The 23,625-nt window shown below is 46.7% G+C and overlaps 2 protein-coding genes and 2 long non-coding RNA genes across 4 annotated transcripts; 1 reads left to right on the top strand and 3 right to left on the bottom strand.

Moving 5' to 3' along the window:
- Positions 1-398: 398 nt before the first annotated feature.
- On the bottom strand, positions 399-2,875 carry LOC118225248. Its single transcript, XR_004764791.1, has 2 exons — positions 2,493-2,875; positions 399-1,892 (listed from the first exon to the last, which is right to left on the bottom strand). It is a non-coding gene; the product is annotated as an uncharacterized LOC118225248 (long non-coding RNA).
- Positions 2,876-3,202: 327 nt separating this feature from the next.
- Positions 3,203-5,330, top strand: LOC118225247. Its single transcript, XR_004764790.1, has 5 exons — positions 3,203-3,375; positions 3,836-3,883; positions 4,241-4,463; positions 4,682-4,771; positions 5,284-5,330. It is a non-coding gene; the product is annotated as an uncharacterized LOC118225247 (long non-coding RNA).
- A 10,215-nt stretch (positions 5,331-15,545) lies between these two features.
- LOC118225245 lies at positions 15,546-17,462 on the bottom strand. The gene is made up of 2 exons (XM_035413397.1): positions 16,335-17,462; positions 15,546-16,286 (listed from the first exon to the last, which is right to left on the bottom strand). Exons 1-2 carry the CDS (start codon positions 17,250-17,252, stop codon positions 15,777-15,779), a joined length of 1,428 nt encoding a protein of 475 aa, XP_035269288.1. The 5' UTR covers positions 17,253-17,462; the 3' UTR covers positions 15,546-15,776.
- A 3,205-nt stretch (positions 17,463-20,667) lies between these two features.
- LOC118225246 (probable G-protein coupled receptor 141) lies at positions 20,668-23,294 on the bottom strand. Its single transcript, XM_035413398.1, has 2 exons — positions 22,811-23,294; positions 20,668-22,093 (listed from the first exon to the last, which is right to left on the bottom strand). The coding sequence occupies exon 2, from the start codon at positions 22,077-22,079 to the stop codon at positions 21,249-21,251; it is 831 nt and encodes a 276-aa protein (XP_035269289.1). The 5' UTR covers positions 22,080-22,093; positions 22,811-23,294; the 3' UTR covers positions 20,668-21,248.
- Positions 23,295-23,625: the final 331 nt, after the last annotated feature.

Genomic DNA, 23,625 nt, shown 5'->3' with positions numbered 1-23,625 from the left:
TCAATAGTAGGCAAGTAAGCTGTTTCGGACATGGCTCAGGCTTGTATGAAGATTGGTCTGATGGCGTTTTCAACCTTTTCTGATCGAGGGACCCCCACCCTGACTCAAAGACATACTGACCCCAAAAAAGGGTTATATATATATATATATATATATATATAATTTTTTTTTTTTTTTTTAAAGGTATTTATATTTGGAAATATTTTCTCAAATGTATATATATATATATATATATATATATATATATATATATATATAGTCACTCAGGCATCTACGTAATAATACTTTAGTGGATGGGTAAGGGTAGCACACACTAATGATTTTACTGCAGACAAGTACTTGCTGCAACACTAATAAATAAAAAAAGCAAGATGCACACACTTCAGACACAGTCTTGCTTGGTATTCTTTTTTTACTTTTTATTGTAGATGCAATTACCACACAGTGTCGACAATACTGTTTGGTTTTTATCCCTCTACATTGGCAAATGTGTACAATGGAAGTTTACCGAGTTTCAGAGTCAGGCTAGGAAAGCGAAAAGAGAAATCGAACGGGAAAAAATAACAAAAATAAAAATACTCCTACGTCTGCAGCACAGATGAGGGAGGGCATCGGGCTCCTGAGTTGTGCAAGGTTCGAGGACGAGCTTTGACACGAATACACTTAAAGAAAAGAATGGTCAAACCAACGTCACTTTAAACCTTCCTTTTTTGCTGGTCTTTGTACTCTCTGAGAAGTGTGGGGACTGATGGAAACACTGGAACAAAATAACTACTATTCATTGTTTTGACGATTTGTATGTTGATATGCTGTGCATTAGCAACTATGGACTTGATTCCATGACAGAGGTGGTTCCACTGCTTTAGAAGCTCTTAAAATGAATGACATAGACTCCTGATGATATGACCTTGGTAATAAGTAGAAAGTTGATGCAATCTAGGTTGCCACAGCAATATAAACGTGTCCACACAGACATAAATGGGAACACAGTTACATGTTCTATGTCCTACCCATGAGTGATACTGTCAAGGAAAAACATAGAGGTGACCTCTGAGGCAAGTTATTTTTAAAAAAAACTTAAAAGTAGCAAGCAGACAAGTTGGTAACGTCCTTGTTTATAAAGCATCAGAACCAGCTCTTTCTTGGATGCAAGTATCATAAATGACACACACCATATACCATTTTCATCTTCTTCATCAATTACATTTCAAATCACCCAAATCCATTGACCAGAGTCACCCCCATACAGTGCCTTACACTAAGTGTCCATAGAAACTTCTGCCACAAATTTCTATCCCTTATTTCTGGTTTTTGTTTGGTAACTCAGTATTTCTTCAATATAAGTCAGTTAAATTTTTAAATATATATTTATGTAATGTATATTTTATATACACACACGCACATGCACAGAAACACACACACAGACACATATACCATCCTTGTGGTAAATGTGCATGGTCCTATAAAACAACGATTCTCGGAACGCCATGTGACTTATTAGGTGGTATACTTTAGGGGCCTTTATTTATTTATCGGTGGCATGCACCACACTACTTTTCAAAATGGGAACAAATAGATCTTATATGCAAGATAGGCTGCTAATAATAATAATAGTAATAATGATGATAATAACGGCAAGAATAGTTTGCACCATGCCTTTGTAAACTAGGAAACTGAAGTTAAGTGACAATCAGAGCCTGTCCCCCAGTAATTAGCTAATTAAAAAAACGAGGTCGCCTGTTCCTCGGGCGCGGGCCGTTCCGTCTCCGTGCGTCGGAAATGTCCGGTTGCTGTGGGCGGAGCTTGCATAGCTAGTGCAGGTAGTCATCCAAGGAGGCAAAGGCGCAGGAGCCGCTCCCTGAGCGGGCCATGATTGACAAGCACTGGGATGCCTGGCAGGGAGGGAGGGTGGGAGGGGGGGGAGGGTCAAACAAGGTCGCTGCGGTTACACAAAATGCTACAGTAGTGAGACCCACCACTGTATGTCCTGCTGGTGTCATCCAATCAGGACATGTATATTGCTGTAGCCATGGTCAACATTAAAAACAATTTTGGAAAAGCAGCAATCCAATCAGGCATAGTCATACTGACAAGAGCACGATGGGTCAAAATGATAACCATGCTGTCTTCAACATTCATGGCATAATTGACTTAACAGCACCGCTAGTTTGGTCAAACACCTTGAATGACCATCTGTAAATGAGACAAACTGATATAGCCTAAGAAGGTTTGTGATTCCATTTAACCAAATGAAAATATCAAGCTTCAGTATGCAGTTTATGCAAGACTGCCAAGTGAAACAGGATTTTTAAATTGAGACACAAACACTAAAATAAATTAATAACAGAGTTCTGCTATTAAGGTTATGAATCATTTCACAACCCACAGTTCATTTGATACTCCTGGTTCACACATACGAAATAAAGGCTTTGCTGTAATGTGGGTGTATTCTGTTAGGCATGGTTCATCCACGCGTATAGTCAGTTACATACCTAATATTGCACTGTTGAGGGTGGAGCACACCGGTTTCCTCTGTATGGAGTCCAGCTGGTGCCCAACCGGGCTGCTCCAGCGGTCCGAGTACGCCAGTAAACTGAATGCGTCCTGCAGACCACATTAGATAAAGCTGAAAACTAGCAGGCTCCACGGTTTCGTTTTCACAGTCTACTGCATTTGATGTTCAGATCATCTCAAGTGCATCTACTGATGTACGATGACAAAATGGCCGCCGTCCATCACCAAGACGGGTGTTACACGTTGGTGGTGATGGCTGAGGATCTCCTCTCCTTTCACAATAAAGTGCTCAGAGATTTTGAAAAATGCTACATGAACACAAACCATCCATGAACATCGAAATTTACATATTCATGCAGATACGTACATTAGGGCTGTCAAAAAATATTTGAAGTTCGAAAACTATTTGAAAATCCTTTTTTTTTAATTTTTTTTTTTTTAAGTTTGAACAAAAATTTGAGCATTCGAATATTAGTTTTGTATCCCGTGTTTTTGATTCCACGTTTTCCACGCGGCAAATCATGTTCATGCACACAAAGTTCATTTCCTGTGCTAACGTTATTTCCAATAACCTCCGGTGATACTCCAGTGATACTTTCAGCTCCACGGACACGTAACGTTACTGGTCAGCTAACAATTTAGGCTAAATAATGTCACCATGGCAGGCTATGTTCTGTTCTGAAGATTTTGATAAAATTGGATGATGAAAGAAGTTAAGGTATAAATGTAGTATGTGAGTGAATATAGCTCAGACACTGCATTTGATTCCTCAGGCGTTAGAGCTGCTCTTGGCCTGTGGATTTATCACTGAGGAGGTGTCCTGAACAAGGAAAACTTCAGGTCATGGAAGAGCACTTCCAGGTGCATCATGGGAAACCACCCACTGTCTTAGTATACCAATAACATAAAATGGATTTTGCTCATGTTTATGTTCAAATATTGTCAGTGCTATATTCAGATGCAAAGTCAGTAGTTTTCAGGGAAGCTCCACTTAAGCAGTCTGTATTTCCAACTGCTGTGTAGCTGTCTATGCAGAATCTCTCTAAAGATACTTTCTGATTTTGAGAAAAAATAAATTTGCGAGGGATAATGATATAGTGAAACTGAGTGGTTGTTCCTTATTCAATTTGTATATGGAACCACCAGTCAATTTCAGTGTAATGGACAACCAAGTCTAGAAGTCCGGTATAGTAGATATAACTCAAAATAACTGGAAAAATAATCTCTGAACAGATGCCTGAGCTATGTTTGGACTAAAATCCTTTACTCTTTTTTTAAACAAAAGATTCACGCACATTCTTATTTTTATTTCTGTCTTCAGAAAACAATCCCCCTTTGTGTTACTTGCTGCATTAAGTTCAACAAAAACGTGAGTATTTAGTATAAATGATCATGGAAATTTTTGTGTGGGATGCACAAAATAAGCTTATATATCACATGGGTTGAATTTGGTGCATGCCAGAGACTATAATGTGTATTTCTTGAGACAATATTTGTGGATTGTTTGTGGAGCACTCTTCACAGTTGGACTGGTGCACTTTGCAAAAGTGCCACACTTATAAATTATTTAGTTTATTTACATTTATAGTAATATTTATTTAAATATTATAAGAAAGAAAATATTAACTGATCATATGTATAATACTGCCTATACTGACAGTAGCAAATGGCTCAAGCCCTCCACATTCAACTTTGTTTGTTTTATTACCATCCTTTCCCACCACAGGGGGGTGCTGTTTGGAAAGGTGTATGAGAAATTAATCCAGCATGCAGTAGCGCTTGGGGTCCTGTTTGAGTGCCTGCAGCCCCACATATCTGCAGGCCAGCTAACAAGTATCCCCCCACTGGTCATGAAAGACATGGTGGGACACTATGATGACCAGGGCATGACAGAGCTTCTTGATGACCTCATACCCCACCTTGATGTCATGACCCTTGACCTTCACCAGGTGAGGGATGGTGTGCTTCTGAACACTTTAGTATCTCATCGTGTGACCAAGACTTGTCATAGTTTAGTCTAGGTTTTATTTAAGCAATAATGTGCTCATTTACCTTTTAATATATATTTTAGCATTTAGCATGTTTTATAATGCCATATGAAAAGTCTATGTTAATGTTTAATAGCATTGTCTGCTCTGCTCAAGGTGACATGACTTCTGTTTCACAGGTGGTCTGTTTATCCAGACAGCACAGATTGTGTGATGCTTTGATCTTTGTGTTTAACAAAGGAATGAGTGATTACATCACACCCATTGAGGTAGGTGACCTATAGTAATTTCTAGCACTTGCTTTCTAGTTATAACACTGAAAAGAATAATTCCTAATATTTAGGTAGTGAACCAAAAATTGAGGCAACAGTGACCTTGTGGCAAACAGGCCTGCCACAGGCCACCGAAGTGGCTTTCCAAGGGGCCCTCCAGCACAGAGACATCGGGAGATGATGTTCTAACAGTCCACATTTATTTACAAGGGTCGGCAAGATGTTACAGCCAACTGAGCAGATGTAAAACAGTCATGACAGAGGCTCTCCTTGTGTGAGTGGGGATGGCAGATTTAACCTGTGCGCATTGATTACCTCACTACGCACAGGTGCAGCCACTTCTGTTCCCGGGTCCAATTAGCCTGGCCAATTATCTAATTCTTTACCAATTATCCAATTGGCCAGGTCTAATTAGCTTGACCCAGGGCAGGTGTGGCTGCTTAAACCAGCCATCCCCACACCACAGACCTGTTCTCTCTAATTCAGTCATCTTAACAGTATTATAACAGGAATTGGTAGGAGGCATGGCTAGTGCTTCACATCAAGGTACAGGTATTTCCTTATTTTTTTTCCTGTGTCAACTTGCTTTTCCTCTGCTGTGGCCTCTTAACACACCACTATTAAACACAGTACTATGTGAAAATAATTAGTGAGCTTGTTTTGACTGGGATCATAAATTATTTCCAAATAGTACTGTGTTTATCAGTGGTGCATTAAGAGGTCACAGCAGAGAAAAAGTGAGTGTGTATGTTAAAAACAGTGTGATGTAACTGCTGTCTTAATTTGGACAGTAATATAATTATTAAGAAATGTTATTTACCAGTCATGAAACACAAAGCTTTATGTATTAATCAAGAAGAATATGGTATGGTTGGTGAAGTAATTTTTTTCTTATTATCTAGATCAGTGGTGTCAAACTCGTGCCATGGAGGGCCGTGTGTATGCAGGTTTTCATTCCAACCAATTAATGCTGCCTTAATTGAGTCCAATTACTCATTCAGCCATATGCGTTTAACTGCATTGAAGAACAGAATATAAGAAAATTTTTATTTAGAAAACTGAAACCCAAGAAGAATTTTTTGAATTTTTAACAATCCTTTATTTTTCAGTGTAATGGCGATTTCAAAACAAAATTTTTACACATTACCGACCAAAAAAAAAAAAAAAAAAAAACCCCTAAAGTGAACAAAACCAAAGACAAAAAAATAGAAAATAAAAAACACCCCTACTCAGTCACCCAATGCCCTCCGCAAACTGAAGCTCTCCTTCCACCACTGAGCATACTGCTCCCCTATAGCCCCATACACTCTTAAAAACTTCTAATGTCCTCATGGCCTTGTAGTACCTGAATTCTACCATGACTCTGGCCTTAATCATGCCCCTGACCATAGCTACCGTATCTTGTGCATCCCCCCGTTCAACCATGGTTTTACGGCTCAGGTAAATCGCCATTTTTGCCTGCCCCAAAACAAAGTTAATGAGCTGAGACTTCGCCCTCTGTTTGCAACTGTATGGAAAACCCAAGATAAAAACCTTTTTTGAAAAAGTTTCCCCCATTGACCTAAACAGTCGACCCAAGAAGGCGAACAGAGGCCGAAGTCTCACACATACCGAAAAGCAGTGAAAAACAGTTTCCCTCTCCTTGCAGAAAGGACAGTGGTGGGAAACCGCCGGGTTTATTACAGAAATAAAACTATTCACTGCAATTATCCCATGCAGCACCCTCCACTGTAAATCCCCAACCCTCTTGGGCAACGGTGGTTTGTATAACGCCCGCCACTGTGGCTTTTCCTCTGCCATTAACCCCAAGTAAGACCTCCATGGTGTGTCTGTGAGAGAAATCAGCTTCTTTTCATTCACCACTTTCACCACCATGTTGTACAGAGTTTTTCCGTGTGCCACATCCAGGGCCACATTGTCCATACTCCGATGTTCTAACAGGGGACCTTGATGTGCAGAATCAGAGAACCTGGGGGACACCAGGAGCCTAGGAAACGGATCTCCTGCGTTATGCTGGCCTAGGTTAGGTCCACAGTCTCTGAGCAGTTGCCGTTCCATGTCAGTTAAGGCCTGCCTCCAACCCAGCAGCACCTTGGAGGTATACCGCACCGACCGCACCCGAAGGCGAGTGCCAAAATCCCCCACCTGGTCCAACTCCCGGCCAGCTGTGCCCACAGCATGCCGTAACTTAACAGTCTTGGAAGCACATAGCAGTTCAGTTAGCTGAGGAAGGGCCTCACAGCACACATCCAGCCGGGACCCATACACCAACGGCTCCTCCAGGAGCCAGAAAGTCGATGTGGCGGACCCCGCACGGCAACGTTTCAGGAAACCCCATGCACGCAGCAGGCCATTGTAAAACACAGGTAATCCACTCAGTGTAGGACCTTTGTAATCCATAAGAAAAAATGCTGCATCAAGACCCAGCCCACCTGCCCGCTGAAGGATTGCACAGGCTAGGGGCCTCCAGACTAAGTTCGCTGGGCCATAGAGCAGCCTCTGTATGAACTGCAACCGGAAAGCAGCCCCCCTGCTTCCCAGGTGCACCAGCCCTTGGCCCCCTTCTTCCTTGGGCATATACAGTACATTCTGTGGAACCCAGTGTAGTTGGTCCCAAAAAAAGTTCACCAGCACTGACTGAACCTTCGCCAGTAGCCCTGACGGGGGGTCCACACATGCTAGGCGATGCCACAATGCAGATGCCACCAGATTGTTGATCACCAGTGTCCTTCCCCGATATGACATTTGTGGTAGCAGCCATTTCCACTTCCTCAGCCGGCCCTCCACCATTTTTAATACACCTTCCCAATTTTTATTTACCATGTCATCATTTCCCAAAAAAATACCCAGATACTTAATGCCCCCACGTGTCCACTGCAGCTCCCCTGGCAGCGTAGGCTGCCCACCCCTCCAGCCTCCCACTAACAGCGCCTCACTCTTGCTCCAATTGATCTTTGCAGATGATAACACCTTGAAATCATTAACCATGGTAGTTAACACATCCACATCTTTTTGACCAGAGATCATAACAGCAAGATCATCTGCGTAAGCTGACAATTTTACAAAAGCTGGGCAACCTGGAATTTTAAAACCTGTAATTGCAGTCCTTATCCTGTGCAAAAGTGGCTCAATGGCCAGCGAGTAGAGCATTCCACTCAGTGCGCACCCCTGTCGTATACCCCTACATACCTTAAAAGGGGCACTCAAGCCACCGTTTACCTTCAACACACTCTCAATGTTCTGATACAACACCCTAACCTTTGCAATAAAACCATGGTTGAACTGGAAGGCCTCAAGGGTCTTCCAAAGGTACTGGTGTTCCACCCGGTCAAAAACCTTCTCTTGGTCTAAGAAAATGAGACCAGTGTCAATCCCCAATTGTCCTGAGAGGGCCAAAACATCCCGAACTAAGGCTACATTATCAACTATCGTCCTGCCAGGCACACAGTAGGTTTGGTCAGCACCAATAACCTGCCCAATCACTTCCTTCAGTCGGTTAGCCAGAGCCTTGGAGAGGAGTTTATAATCGGTACAGAGCAGTGCCACGGGCCGCCAGTTCTTCACCTCCTTAGGGTCACCCTTTTTTGGCAGCAAGGTCACAACCGCCCTCCTGCAGCTCAACGGCAGTGACCCTCCAGCCAGACTGTCATTGAGCACGGATAGCAAGTCTTCACCTACCACCTGCCAGAAGCCCTTATAAAATTCTACTGGCAGCCCATCAATTCCAGGGGCCTTCCCACTCGCCATGCCCTGAAGTGCTGTGTATAGTTCCTGCTTAGATAGAACCCCCCCTAGATCCCCACTGGCATGAACGGTTGGAAGCCCGTCGTAGAAAGCATTTGCTATCTCTGCCTCCTCTCTGTATTCACTCATGTAAAGCTCTGAAAAAAACTCCACTGCCCTCCGTCGGATTGCAGTAAGCTCTGTGAGCTCCTGACCTGTGACTGATTTCAGACAGTGAATTAACCGACTCTGACCACTTTTCTTCTCTAAGCCAAAGAAAAACTTTGATGGGGCATCCATCTCAGCTACATCCTGGAACCTTGACCGCACCAGTGCTCCCTGAGCCCGTATGCCCAGCAGGTCAACCAAAGACGTTTTTTTGGCTTTGAGAACACCAATTGTTTCTCTTCCTCCAGAGGTCTCCACCAAAGTTTGGAGATCCTCTATTTCGCTCTCCAGCGCCTTCATGGACTGGGTGATGTCTCTTGTGACATTTAAAGTGTATTGCAGACACAACTGTTTAATCCGTATTTTACCACAATCCCACCATTGTTGCAAAGAGTTGAAAGTATGTCTCTGCTTCTTCCATGTACCCCAAAAAAAACCAAAAACCTCCCTAAAATTAGAGTCTTGTAGGAGTGTATTGTTAAAATGCCAGTAAGCACTCCCAGGTTTAAAAGATTGGATGGAAAAAGTCCCTGTCACTAAGCTGTGATCAGAAAAACCCACCGGGGTTATACAACACTGTTTTATTGCACTAGCTTGATGCTCAAACACATATATCCTATCCAATCTAGCCATTGCGATTGAATTCCCTCTAGTGTGCGTCCAGGTGTACTGCCTATGCTGTCCATGGACACACCTCCAGACATCACACAGCTCATGTGTCTCAATAATTTGACAGATCAATCTGCTGGAAGGTGCATGTGGTTCTGTATGGTTCCTATCCAATGTGTCCTGCGCTGTACAATTAAAATCTCCAGCAACATACAACAAGTCATCAGTGTTACATTTAGCTATTGTGGCGATCTTGCCTGTGTGTAACTAAATAATTGTTAGCTTGTTAGCGGTTAACTTGTCCCGCTCCGCGATCGTGTAAATACTCGTTATTTTGAATGTGTGTAGCCTGCTAGGAATCGCTTCCGTAGCGCTAGCAGCCCTCGGGTTTATGATTTTCACCGTCATGTTTCTGTCATTAGTCAATTAGCCAATACTGTTGTTGTATTCCCTGCCTGTCTCTGTTTTGCGTGTCTCGTGCTGCTGTTTCCCGCTGTATGTAAATCCGACCTTTGTGTGATGTGCCGTTAAGGCTGTGTGATTGGTTAGTTTCCGTTGCGCCGGGGCAGCCAATCACGGCAAACGGGGTTTGACAAAAGCAGGCTTCGCCCAGCTATGATGGTCAGTCTACGAATTACCGTTTGAGGAGATGTCACAAATAAAGCGAAGCTCCCCGGGAGCGATTCGAAAACAGCCAAGCCAGTCTCCGTCTCTGCTTCCTCGCGAAAACGCCACATTGGTGTCCGGAAGTGGGATTCAGCTAGCTGAAGTGGAGAAGGCGATCCGAGAGCTGGAAGACAGACTGGGGGTACCGAGGCGGCGGAAGACCGAGGCAGCAGAGACGGCGACGGGCGCCGATCTGCAGAGCTCGGTGGCGCAACGACAGAGGGCCCCCAGACAACCAGACGGAGCCAGTGCTGTTCGACCAACGCACCCGAGGGAAGCTAACGTTAGCACGCCAGCCAGCGCCAGCATGACAACCACCACGGCAGCTAGCACACAGCCGAAGCTAGCCCGGTTCAGTGGAGCAGCACAGTGGGAGACGTACCTAGCCCAGCTGCAGCTGGCTGCCCGTCACTGCGGCTGGAGCGAGAGCCAGACGGCGACGCATCTAGCACTCGCTCTGGAGGGTCCAGCGCTGCAGGTCCTGCTAGACCTCGATGCTGCCGAACAGGGCGATCTGAAGGCACTGACGACGGCCTTGGCAAGGCGTTTCGGCCAGAGGCGGTCAATGCAGAGCAGTCGGGAGAAGCTCAACAGCCGCCGCCGCGAAGGAAAAGAGAGCTGGGGGACCGTGGCTGCAGACGTGCGGCTCCACGCTCGGCAGGGCTACCCGTCCCTCGACTCGGCAGGGCAGGACGAGCTCGCGTTGCACGCCTTCCTCCAGACTCTCTCCCCGGAACGGTTGCGCCAGCACGTCATCCTGACCACGCCCTGCTCCCTAGACGACGCTCTGAAGGAAGTAGAGAGGGCGGAAGACGTTCTCTGCTTGGTTCCAGGGCAGACAACCCGGCCCCGCGTCCGCGAAATCGACTGCTACGAGGAGGAGGAGGAAGTCCGTTGGGCACGCTCACCCCCACAACAGCGGCGACAGCGCCCACCACCAGCACGACGCGGTCGCTGCTATCGCTGCGACGAGCCAGGGCACCTGGCCCGCGACTGCCCAGCACCAGCGCCCAAGCCCCGATCGCCACGGCCGGCGGGAAACGACGCGGGGGCGGCGCTGTGAGGAAACCGCTGCCCCAAGAACCCATCCTCAACCAGGAGCAGCCTGCTGCGCCTGAAACCAGTTCGGTCCCACTCGCAGAAGCAAATGTTTCATCTGCCTTTGTGAAGGCGGGAACTGAGCAAAGTCCTTCTATTATGAGAGCTGAAAGCAAATTCCAGCCCGCCCTTTTCAGGGCAGGAGAGCAGCCTGCCCTTTTGAGGACGGAAGAGCAATCCATCCAACAGCGAGTGGGCCGACTGGGAGAGGCGGGCGGGCTATACCTGCATTGTAGGCTGGATGGGCAAGCCTGCTGGGCACTGGTCGACACGGGGGCCACCATCTCCCTGGTGCGACCGGGAACGCTCCCCAACACTGCCTGGTCCTCAACAACCACTCAGCTGCAGTCAGTGACGGGACAGAGGCTCACCATGCGGGGCAAGAAGATGGTGAGCGTGGAGGTCGGAAACAGAGAGGTGGTGACGCACGAGTTCTGGCTGGCCGACATCAGCGACACGTGCATAATCGGCCTGGATCTGCTGGTCCACTGGGGTGCTACGGTGGACATCGCCAACGCCAGGCTCTCCATCGGTGCCACCACCCTCGCCCTCCACGCCACCCCCAAGAGGAAACGCAGGTCCAGGAGGACCCGTCGCCGAGCAGCCTCAGCCCACCCTCACCAGCCGCCGCCAGCCTCAGCCCACCCTCACCAGCCGCCGCCAGCCTCAGCCCACCCTCACCAGCCGCCGCCCCAGCTAACCAACACAGAGCGTGGCTCGCCTGCCCCACTGTCACAACCTGCGCCCCCCTCTGTCGAGACGGTGAGTGCTGTCCGCGAGCTGTGGCGACGCAGCTGCAGCGGCCTCAACCCTCACCAATGCCAACAGCTTGAACGCTTGCTGAAGGACAATGCAGACCTCTTCGCTGCCCGCGATGAGGAATGCACGCAGACCGAGCTAGTGCAGCACGCCATTGACACTGGTGACGCTGCACCGGTTCGTCTGCGCCCTCACCGGTTGTCACTAGCAAAGCGGCTGGGGGCAGAGGAGAAGGTTAGAGAGATGGCCGCTGCAGGCGTCATTGAGCCCTCCAACAGCCCGTGGGCGGCCCCTGCTGTCCTAGTGCGGAAGAAGAACGGAGAGTGGCGTTTTTGCGTGGACTATCGGCGCCTCAACGCCGTAACGCGCAAAGATGCCTACCCTCTCCCCCGCATCGACGAGGCGCTAGACCACATCGCGGGGTCCAGTTGGTTCTGCTCGCTGGACCTCCGGAGTGGCTACTGGCAGGTCAAAATGGCCGAGGATGCGAAGCCTAAGACCGCCTTCACCATCGGGCAAGGGTTGTGGCAGTTCCGCGTGATGCCGTTCGGACTGTGCAATGCCCCTGCCACGTTCGAGCGGCTGATGGAAAGGGTGCTGTCGGCCGTCCCCCGAAGCTGCTGCGTAGTGTACCTGGACGACCTCCTAGTACATGCCAGTAGCTTCGAGCACGCCCTCGCTAACCTCCACAACGTGCTCGCGGCGATTCGCCGGGCTGGGCTACGGTTGAATCCCCGGAAGTGCCAGCTGCTCCGGAGGGAGACGGCCTTCCTGGGGCACGTTGTGAGTGAGCGAGGGGTAGCCACCGACCCAGCTAAGGTGACTGCTGTGCGGGATTGGCCGACCCCAGCAAATGTAGGCGAGCTGCGCAGCTTCCTGGGGTTGGCGAGCTACTATCGGCGGTTCGTGCGGGGTTTCGCCTCCATTGCCAGTCCCCTCCATCGCCTCACCGACAAGTACCAGCCGTTCATCTGGACCACTGCATGCGCAGAAGCCTTTGCCCGGCTCAGAACGGCTCTCACGGAGGCCCCCGTACTGGCGTATCCCGATGTGAACCGCCCATTCATTGTCGACACCGACGCCAGTAACGTGGGGGTGGGAGCCGTCCTCTCTCAGGAGGACAGCGACGGAGAGAGAGCTGTCGCCTACTACAGCGGTGCCCTGAGCCGGGCAGAGCGGAACTACTGCGTGACCCGCCGAGAGCTGCTGGCCGTAGTCAAGGCACTGAGGCACTTCCGACCCTATCTCCAAGGTAGCCACTTCCGCCTCCGCACTGACCACGCTTCGCTCACCTGGCTCCTAAACTTCAAGCACCCGGAGGGCCAAGTCGCACGGTGGTTAGAAGAGCTACAAGAGTGCGATTTCCAGATCGAGCACAGGGCGGGGCGGCACCACACCAACGCCGACGCTTTGTCCCGCCGTCCCTGTGCTGAGCTGGATTGTCAACACTGCCAGCGACAGGAAGATAAGAGCCAGGTGGAGCTAGCGGTGGCTACCGCTAACATCAGCGAGGCGGGGTGGCTGCCAGTGTCGCAGGAGCAGCTGCGGGAAGGCCAGGAGGCTGACAGCACGCTAAGAAAGGTGAGGGGCTGGCTGGAGGCAGAAACACCGCCGCAGTGGGCTGAGGTCTCGGCTGAGGGGCCCGAGCTCAAGACCTACTACGGGCAAAGGAGGAGCCTTGAGCTGCGGGACGGGCTGCTGTATCGGCGGTGGCAGGCACCCGGGCTTGGAAGCGACCTCCTCCAACTCCTCGTTCCCCGAGCGCTCCGGCCCCAAGTCCTCGGGTTGGTGCATGGCTCGGTGGGGGCGGGCCATTTCGGGAACAGCAAGACCCTGCGACGATTGAGGGGGCGCTTCTACTGGCCTGGGTGCCGCCGGGACGTGGAGCTGCACGTCCACTGCTGCGACTCCTGTACGGCATGCAAGGGGCCTACCAGGCGCTCCCGCGCCCCTCTACAACGCTACGTGGTGGGGGCCCCGATGGAGCGAGTGGGGGTGGACGTCCTCGGCCCCTTCCCTGTCACTGAGGCCGGTAACCGCTATGTGCTTGTGGCTATGGACTACTTTACGAAGTGGCCCGAGGCGTACGCGGTGCCGGACCAAAGTGCTGCAACAACAGCGGGGAAGCTAGTCGAGGAGATGTTTGCCCGTTTCGGGGTCCCCGCCCAACTCCACAGCGACCAGGGGCGAAATTTTGAATCGCGGGTGCTGGCTGAGGTCTGCAGTCGGCTCGGGGTAGCGAAGACCCGCACAACTCCACTCCATCCCCAGAGCGACGGACTGGTTGAACGGTTCAACAAGACCCTGACTGCACAACTCGCTATCCTCGCCAGCCAGCACCAACGAGACTGGGACCGCCACCTGCCCCTGGTCCTGTGGTCCTACCGAACTGCCGTACAGGAGTCCAGCCTCTGCACGCCCGCCGCCCTGATGTTCGGACGGGAGCTCCGGACGCCCGTGGATTTGGTGTTCGGGGCCCCGCCTGAAAGCAGGGAACCAGCCCGTACAGAGGCCTGCTACTTCCGCCAGCTGCTGGAACGACTGCGGGTGGCACACGACTTCTCTCGCCAGGCCCAGGACACTGCGGGACTGCGGCAGAAGCGCGCCTACGATCAGCACTGCAAGGGGCAGGCCTTCAAGCCAGGTGATAAAGTGTGGGTCCACTGCCCAGTGCGCAAGAAGGGCCTGTCTCCTAAGCTGCAGTCACATTGGCGTGGGCCTGGCGAGATCTTGGAGCGGCTGAGTGAGGTGACGTATCGCCTGCGCATGCCAAATCGAGGGCGCCTGGTGGTGCTCCACCAAGACCGACTCGCACCTTACCAACCACTCGCCACCGAAAACGCAGCTGGCGGACAAGGTAGCAGCCCTGTCCCCTCTACACCACCGGCAGCAGAGGAAATGGCACAGCCCACCGCGGGCCGACCTACTCGGAAGCGACGGCTACCGAATTATTTAATCGACTACGAGGTAAATCGCATAGAAATTGTGGGTCGTCGGGGACTAGCGACCCTTTAGGTGGGGGCTGTGTGGCGATCTTGCCTGTGTGTAACTAAATAATTGTTAGCTTGTTAGCGGTTAACTTGTCCCGCTCCGCGATCGTGTAAATACTCGTTATTTTGAATGTGTGTAGCCTGCTAGGAATCGCTTCCGTAGCGCTAGCAGCCCTCGGGTTTATGATTTTCACCGTCATGTTTCTGTCATTAGTCAATTAGCCAATACTGTTGTTGTATTCCCTGCCTGTCTCTGTTTTGCGTGTCTCGTGCTGCTGTTTCCCGCTGTATGTAAATCCGACCTTTGTGTGATGTGCCGTTAAGGCTGTGTGATTGGTTAGTTTCCGTTGCGCCGGGGCAGCCAATCACGGCAAACGGGGTTTGACAAAAGCAGGCTTCGCCCAGCTATGATGGTCAGTCTACGAATTACCGTTTGAGGAGATGTCACAAATAAAGCGAAGCTCCCCGGGAGCGATTCGAAAACAGCCAAGCCAGTCTCCGTCTCTGCTTCCTCGCGAAAACGCCACACTATTATTTCATTAAGCACATTCAGAAAAATCACCCTCTCTGGTCCATATGTTGGGGCATACGCATTAATAAAGACTATGTTGAAGTGATCGAATTTTGCAACCACTTTCAGAAGTCTACCTCTAACCACCTCCTCTACAACACAGGAGAGTGGCGCGAAAGATCTTGAAAACAAAATGGCCACCCCTGAGCTACTTGAGCTCTTATGGCTCAGAAAAATCTCACCCTCCCACTCCTTCCTCCAGTCAGCCTCATTACCAGTATCACTGTGTGTCTCTTGAGCAAAGGTAACATCAATGTGTTTTTGCTTTAATAACTGGAAAAAAATTCCCCTCTTTCTACCATCCCTCGCCCCATTCAGGTTAAGTGTTGCTATCCTAGCCTCTGCCATGTATGGTAGAGTAATAAAGAACAAATAAAACAGCATTAGAAATACTGAACAGAGAAAAGGGGGAGTTTGCCTATGTCTGAGTATCATCATTTAGCTTGATTTGTTCCTTTGCCTTTTGCAAAAACTTTAAAACTCTGTAAACCTCAGGACTGGGAAAAGCTGCCTGCCCTTTGATGCTCATGTGAGCCTTTACAGATCTGACAAATAGCCTCAGATCAGGAAAATGTTCATTAATCTGAATGTTCTTTTGATTCTTAGTTGTTTTCAGAAACTTCATTATCTGTTCAATCGTGTAGCCACCTGTAGGCTGCTCAAGCCCACTAGCTGTAGAGGAGTCTGAAAAATACTCGTCCTCACTAGAGTCTGCAACACTAGAAGTGAGATCCTGTCTCTCCACTCTCTCATCTGGTGTTTGTTGGTCTACTTTTTTTGTTTTTGCAATACGTCCTGCTGTACGTGAACTTTTCCTTTTAACTGTTGGTATCTTGAAAACACTCTCACTCTCTTCCTCCTCAGGCCCCCCACCCTCAACTATGGCTGTAACCATGCTATCTGCTTGCGCGGCCCCTTGTTCATTTACCTCCTCCCCAGCCATGCTATCTGCTTGCGCGGCCCCTTGTTCATTTACCTCCTCCCCAGCCATGCTATCTACTTGAGAAGCCCCTTGTTCATTCACCTCCTCCCCAACCATGCTATCTACTTGAGAAGCCCCTTGTTCATTCACCTCCTCCCCAACCATGCTATCTACTTGAGAAGCCCCTTGTTCATTCACCTCCTCCCCAACCATGCTATCTGCTTGAGAAGCCCCTTGTTCATTTTCCTCCTCTGCTACCTTCTCCCCCCCTTTTCCTACAACCCCTTCTATTGTTTCAGACACAACACTATCAGTATTATCATTACTCCCCTGATCTGAGTTTGTTTGCGCTTCCCCTGCTCCGGAAGAAGACGGGCCAGCAGGCTCATCTGCAGCAGGCTCCCTGTTCGGACAGGATCTAGCTAAATGACCTACACAGTTGCACACAAAGCATCTCAAGCTATCAGAAGTCGCATACACAGTATAGTCAAAATTGTCAATCCTAAAATTAAACGACATTGAGAAATGATCCGTATCATCGTTTAAAATCATGTGCACTTGACTTCTGAAAGACATAACGTGCTTTAAAAGCGGGGACTGAAAACCACCGGAAAGTTTCTTAATCGGGGTAACTATTTTACCGTGACGTGACAACGCTTGCGTTAGCATTTCATTGGTAACCATAGGCGGCATATTTGACAAAGTAATCCGTCTCGCCGGGTTGACGAGAGGAAGCACCACGGTAAAAGTTTCCTTAACAACAATTCCTTGTTCAACTACGGCATTAACTTTGTCAATGCTGTCGAGAAACACCACGATTCCTTTATTCATTCTTGACGCGAATTTAATACACTCGTGTCCAACCACCTTCGCTATCGCTAATATGCACTCTTCTACCGAGCACGGCACACTCGGGGCGGCTTTAATGCCATTTCTCCGAGTGAGCCGCTCACCACCTAGGGACGTTGGCATACCGACCAGCAAAGCTGGTCGCCCTCTTTAAAAAAACGTTGCCTGTCTACTAATAAAAAGTGCTTATTGTAACAGTGTACCAGAAAGAAAAAAGAAAAAAATAACCAGTACAAGTCCTGAAAAACCCTCACCGGTGCGAAAAAAGAAAAGTTTGGAAAACTCACCGACAATCGTGCTCCAGCCACTCTCACTCACACATCCACTCACCACACCCACTCTCAGCATGCGGGGGGGGAGGAGAGAGAGAGAGAGAGAGAGAGAGAGAGAGAGAGAGAGAGAGAGAGAGAGAGAGAGAGAGAGAGAGAGAGAGAGAGAGAGAGAGAGAGAGAGAGAGAGAGAGAGAGAGAGAGAGAGAGAGAGACAGAGAGAGAGAGAGAGAGAGAGAGAGAGAGAGAGAGAGAGAGAGAGAGAGAGAGAGAGAGAGAGAGAGAGAGAGAGAGAGAGAGAGAGAGAGAGAGAGAGAGAGAGAGAGAGAGAGGGGAAACCCAAAAAGAGTCCTCTCAGTCAGCTGGTCATGAGACTGACTAACCAACTAAAACCAAACTCAGACCAGCGCTGCTTTAAAACCAGAAATTAGAGTAAACCAAATAATTAAACAAACAAAAGATGCCTATCTGGAACACTGGAATAATGAAACCAAAACACAAAATAAACTTAATTGCTACTTGGCCCTAAACAGAGAATACAATTTGGCAGAGTATCTCTTCTCTGTCAGAGATACAAAGCAGAGACAAATCCTGACCAAGTACAGGCTCAGTGACCACACCTTAGCAATTGAAAAAGGAAGGCACAAAAAAACATGGCTACCCAAAGAAGAACGTATATGTGGTCACTGCAAGACAGGAGAGGTAGAGACAGAGATGCACTTCCTGTTATATTGTGAAAAATATTCGCAGATAAGGGAAACATATTTTAATAAGATCCAAAATTCAACATTCCTAAACAAATTTCCCTCCTTAACAAATGACGAAAAGCTGCGAGTTTTATTAGGAGAAGGAGCGACAGCCTCACTCGCAGCTAGATACGTTTTTGCCTGTCACAGCCTGAGGGACAGTGGGTGAGCATCCAGCAAACATATGTATGTGTATGTGTGTATATATGCATATGTGTTTGTATGTATATGTGTGCGTATGTATATGTGTGTGTGTGTGTATATGTATGTGCGTATGTATATATGTACATATATGTGTATATATATGTATGTGTGTATATGTATATGTATATATGTGTATGCGTGTGTATGTGTACATGTATATAATATAATTAATTTAATTCAGTTAACTTAATAGATAAGTATTATGTTCCTATCATTTGTGCTGTTATCGTTGATGCTGCCTGTCTTCTTTTTTCCTTTTGATTATATATTCTTACTGTAGTTGATTGCTGTTGTCACTACGCTTTGGCAATATGTATTTTTAAATATGTCATGCCAATAAAGCATTTGAATTTGAATTTGAGAGAGAGAGAGAGAGAGAGAGAGAGAGAGAGAGAGAGAGACCAGAAAACTTTGACTGCGCTGCAAAACGTTTAATAAATAAGTTCTGTGCGTCAGCCATTATGTTTCTTCAAATAGATTCAAATAGGTCGCCCCCACCGAGTCAGCCAGTTCATACAACTTAGGTTAAGATTAGTTAAATATAAAAAAAAGAGAGAGAGATGAAAAGTACAGTATGAGGATGTGGAAATATATTTCATAATTAATTATATGGCAACATTAAATCAATTTGATGCTCTGAAGGCACAACAATTGCACTGCCAATGAATATTAGGTTAGAAAATACAACATTTGCCTGATTTAACGTGACTTCCAGTATAAACCACGCCCACTTCATGTTTCCTATCCGAATACAGATACAGATACAGATACTTTTGTTGGTTGAACAGATAATGACGTCTTTGCACACCCCTAATGAGGTTATATTTGGTGCAGTTGCAGTATGGTGGTGGACTGAGTCTGTTGTACTGTAACATGGAAAGGGGAAGTAGATGTTCTGCACTTAACCACAACTATATATTTCATATATAGTTCCCCAGAATGTGGTAGTTATAGTATTTATAGTGTCAAGTGCATCTGTGTGTGGTTACCCTATGCTCTGCTCTTTCGCTGCCATTGTTAGTTCCTGTTTAATCTGAGACTGTTGCAAGCTGAAAACAGTTCTGTTTGTTGACCTGACATACTACCCTATTGAAGGCACAAGGTACAGTTTAGACATTGCCATTTCAGTGTGCTTGGCTTCTTTGTCCATTGAGCACCTGCTTTAACAGAGGGTCATTTAGCCTAATTGATTCAGTGAGGCACTAAAGAGCATACGAATTAGAAGTGTCCGTGGCATGACTGTGGTTGCTTGTCTTTTGTCTCCTCATTCCTGGAATTAGTGCAGGGCTCTACAGTGCTCCCATTTTAGGAGAATTTACTTCTGAAAATTGATATGTGCTACCTGGAAAAATAATTTAGGAGCACATCTATTAACTGGAATGCATTAGCGTGCACCTGAATTTCTGGGGCTCATGTTTCTTGGAAAAAAATGTTAGGGTTGCGTAGAGCATGAGACACACTATTTCTTTTCTTTTCCTTTCACAGGACCCTGTTTACAGTGTTGGGAAATATGGAGAAATAAAAAACCTCATCTTTGGGATACAAACAACTCAGTTTTTTTGCCAATGATAGCATAGCCCATAGCTGTAAATAAAAACTATAGCTATATTTCATTGCATTGTTTCCGTTCATTATGATGATGTTACGTGTTTTCTTTCTGTGAATGAGACATGATGCACTGCACTCCTCTATTAAAAGCCACAAGGTTGGATTCAAGTTCTATTTCATTTAAGTCAGTTTAGAAAACGTAAATTCAATTCACTAATTTAAAAATGCCCTGAACGTGTCTCATGGAGTTTTTTTCCTGTTCATAAATTGAACTACAATTCATTTTCTGAAATATGACTGAATTTCCGGTTCGATCCCCCGCCCTGGGCATGTCGAAGTGTCCCTGAGCAAGATACCTGACCCCTAATTGCTCTGGTGAATGTGAGGCATCAATTGTAAAGCGCTTTGGATAAAAGCGCTATATAAATGCAGTCCATTTACCATTTACCAATTGAAATTATTTGGCCCAAGCGCGGTAAGTCACTGTAGCGCACATTCTAAAATATTAATTGGTGCAGCTGTTCAAAGCAGTTACAGTAACTACTTAACATTGACCTTTTTTATTTAGGATACTCAACACAGCTGTGTTTTATGGCTGGGGGGAGGTGCTTGAAGTACAAAATAATTTTTTTTTTTTTTAAACTCAAACGGCTTATTTTTGTCAAACTGACATTCAAAAGTGTTCAGCTTACCAACTGGTTCAATTATGTGTAACTGCTCAGGTGATACTATAACAGTTGGATAGTGGCACTGCTAAAGCAAGAGGGAACCTTAGGCATTATGGAGCTTTTTATTCATCAAGTTCATGGTTGATGCAATGTACCATATGTTAATTACCAAATTTAATTTGAAATACTGAAGTAAGTTTATTATTTTTACAACATACACTATATGCGTGGACACCACTTTAATATTTTGTTATTTTCATAAACATTTTAATTCTGATGCAAAAGTTCTATGAAGATTAAAGGAAAATAAACACAAATGACATGAGCTTCTTTAGATCATTAGTATGAGAAATTGCCATCAACACCCTCAATTATTTTCATTGGTCAAGATGGTAGTCCTGAAACTCATAAGAAGTAATGAAAAGTTGTTAAGCAGCTTGGATTTTGTTAATCCAACATTGTCATTGCAATTATTTGTATTGCATATTGATTTCTGCCCCATCTATGAACAAGGTCATATTCACACCAGGTTCACAAAAGGTAAGATCAGTGCCATGATTAGACTGAATGAGCACAACAGGCTGAACTGGAAGAATATGCAATAGTATGCCACAAATGCTATTTAAGCTGCACATATGTATACTTTAAGACAGGGCTACACAACTCCAAGACATCCATTCCCCCTTAAATGGCCAAGAAAGTGAGTAGGTCCAGACAGCACAGCGTTGTGCGTGACAGGTAGACCTCATTGTGCCTGGAGTTCCTGTCATCGACGTGTAGCACGTAGTAGATTCTGAAGGCATGGTACGGCAGGAAGCACATAACCAAGAAGGCGAGGAAGGTCAGATTTTTCAGCTGGGCCCGGAATTCCTGCTGCGAGAACAGGTTTCCCGGGTTGGACTGGGCCACCCTGGCCAGAAACAGCATTTGTATTGTCATGATGACCACAGAGATCAGTATCACCATGGTGGCTATGATGATGTCGAGCCACTTCACGTATTCCTTGATCTCGACATGGAAATGGAAGCACTGTGATTCGCTGCAGTTCCCCGTGTGTCCGTAGTGCAGCCAGAGAGGCGGGAAAATGGTGATCGTGAAGACGATCCAGACCGCCGCGCTGGCGACGAAAGCTGTCAGGGGGCGCAGTCGCGTGGGCAGGAAGGGCAGGAGGCGCACCGCCAGGATGGCCACGTAGAAGAAGAAGGAGATGTAGAGGTGGGTGTGGATGGCGATCCTCACCAGGTTGCAGAACTTGAAAGAGTAGCGCCAGGTGTTGGTGGCGTAGTAGTCGATGCGGAAGGGCACTGTCAGCAGGAAGAGGCCGTGGGCCATCATCAGGTTGATGATGATGGTGGTGGTGATGGAGAGCTTGTTCTTGCTCCGCCTCAGGAATCTGACCATGAAGACGATCCCCAGGGTCCCACCAAACAGCGTCACGGTGTAGATAACCAGCAGGTAGGCACGGAGACCTATGCTGAGATTCGTTGGGTTATTTTCAGTTGTGTTCCCTCCCATTGCAACCAGATGAGCTGAAAGGCAGAAAACAAATCTTACTTTTTTAACATTTACTTTCATAAGCTGAGTTATAAAGGTTTTACATCGATTGACTAATAGTATTATATACAAGTGATGGCATTATTTTTAGCATATTCTGTGTGTGTTTATCTTTACTGCGTGTTGTCCCTTTTAAATAAATAATCAAAATTTCCGCAGTTGCGTCAAATGGTATAGTGCCAGAGTTAGCTCAAGAGCTCATTTTCATCTGTAGTCCCTTAGCAGGTGAGAGATGTTTGTGTTTTAAAGAATCTATGAAAAATTGTATGCATGTCGTTCATGGAATCATTTCTTTTTTAATCCTATGGATCCAGCCTGAACATTTAAACAACAACTTAAAATACCCTTGCCATATCTCCTTAACAGGAAGCACAAGTCAATTTGTAACAGCCAGCTATTTCTCGATCAAAACCAAGTGTACATTTCCAGTCATTCATAATTTCTCTTCAAGTTCTGGTTTGAATATGATTATTATTTAAATTGCTTCAAGTATATTTATTATACACAGTTCAATCGATTTCACAATTATGGAGTCACAGTTTTTAAGTCTTAAACGTTTGTCATTTCACTTTTTATAGCTTATGGTCTACTGTCACCTATTCAGATGGCTGTACCATAGAAGAAGACAGGCGTAATGGAAGTGCAATTAGGAAACCTTGGTTAACAGAAGGAAAGGAAGTGCTTGAGTTTACCTGGCAAGCAACCTGAGATCCCAAAGGAGTGAATGGTGTAGCAGTCCGATCAGAGCAGTCTCTTCTCTGTGTCTGAACAGTGACACAGGACTGAGGTAATGCTCTGTTTTTTCTTGACATCCGCTCTGCAGACATATTTCGGGGGCTTGGCTGGGGGGGTGGGGGTGCTGTTAATTCAGGTGGCCAACCCACTTGTGGAAGTGTCAACTTACTGTTTTTGACCACAGAAGGGCTTACGAGTTGCTGGTAGTTCTAGTTCAAGGTTCGAGGATCTCCCAAAGATGAGAGTAATCAAAATGCGGCCTGTGCTGGTAAATCCAGTGAAATGTTCCCATAATATGAGTTTGCCAAACAAGTCAGGGGATTCCATTCAGCACAATTTGCGCTACTTTACTTAAAAGTGAAATTTTACCACCCTCTGCTGGTCAGATGGCTTTAAATTCAGCTTCAGGCAGAACCAGGGTCATCTGTGAATCCGTTTACTTGCCTACTATTGAGTACACCAGTTGCATACTAGTTGTATGCAACTGGTATACTCAATAGTAGGCAAGTACGCTGTTTCAGACATGACTCAGGCTTGTAGATTGGTCTGATGGCGTTTTCAACCTTTTCTGATCGAGGGACCCCCACCCTGACTCAAAGACATACTGACCCCAAAAAAGGGTTATATATATATATATATATATTTTTTTTTTTTTAAAAAGGTATTTATATTTGGAAATATTTTCTCAAATGTATATATATATATATATATATGTCACCCAGGCATCTACGTAATAATACTTTAGTGGATGGGTAAGGGTAGCACACACTAA

This window comes from Anguilla anguilla, chromosome 4 (genome assembly GCF_013347855.1).
Source record: "Anguilla anguilla isolate fAngAng1 chromosome 4, fAngAng1.pri, whole genome shotgun sequence".
Lineage (NCBI taxonomy): Eukaryota > Metazoa > Chordata > Actinopteri > Anguilliformes > Anguillidae > Anguilla > Anguilla anguilla.
Note: the sequence above shows the minus strand (reverse complement) of the source record. Positions and strands in the feature narration are given on the sequence as shown.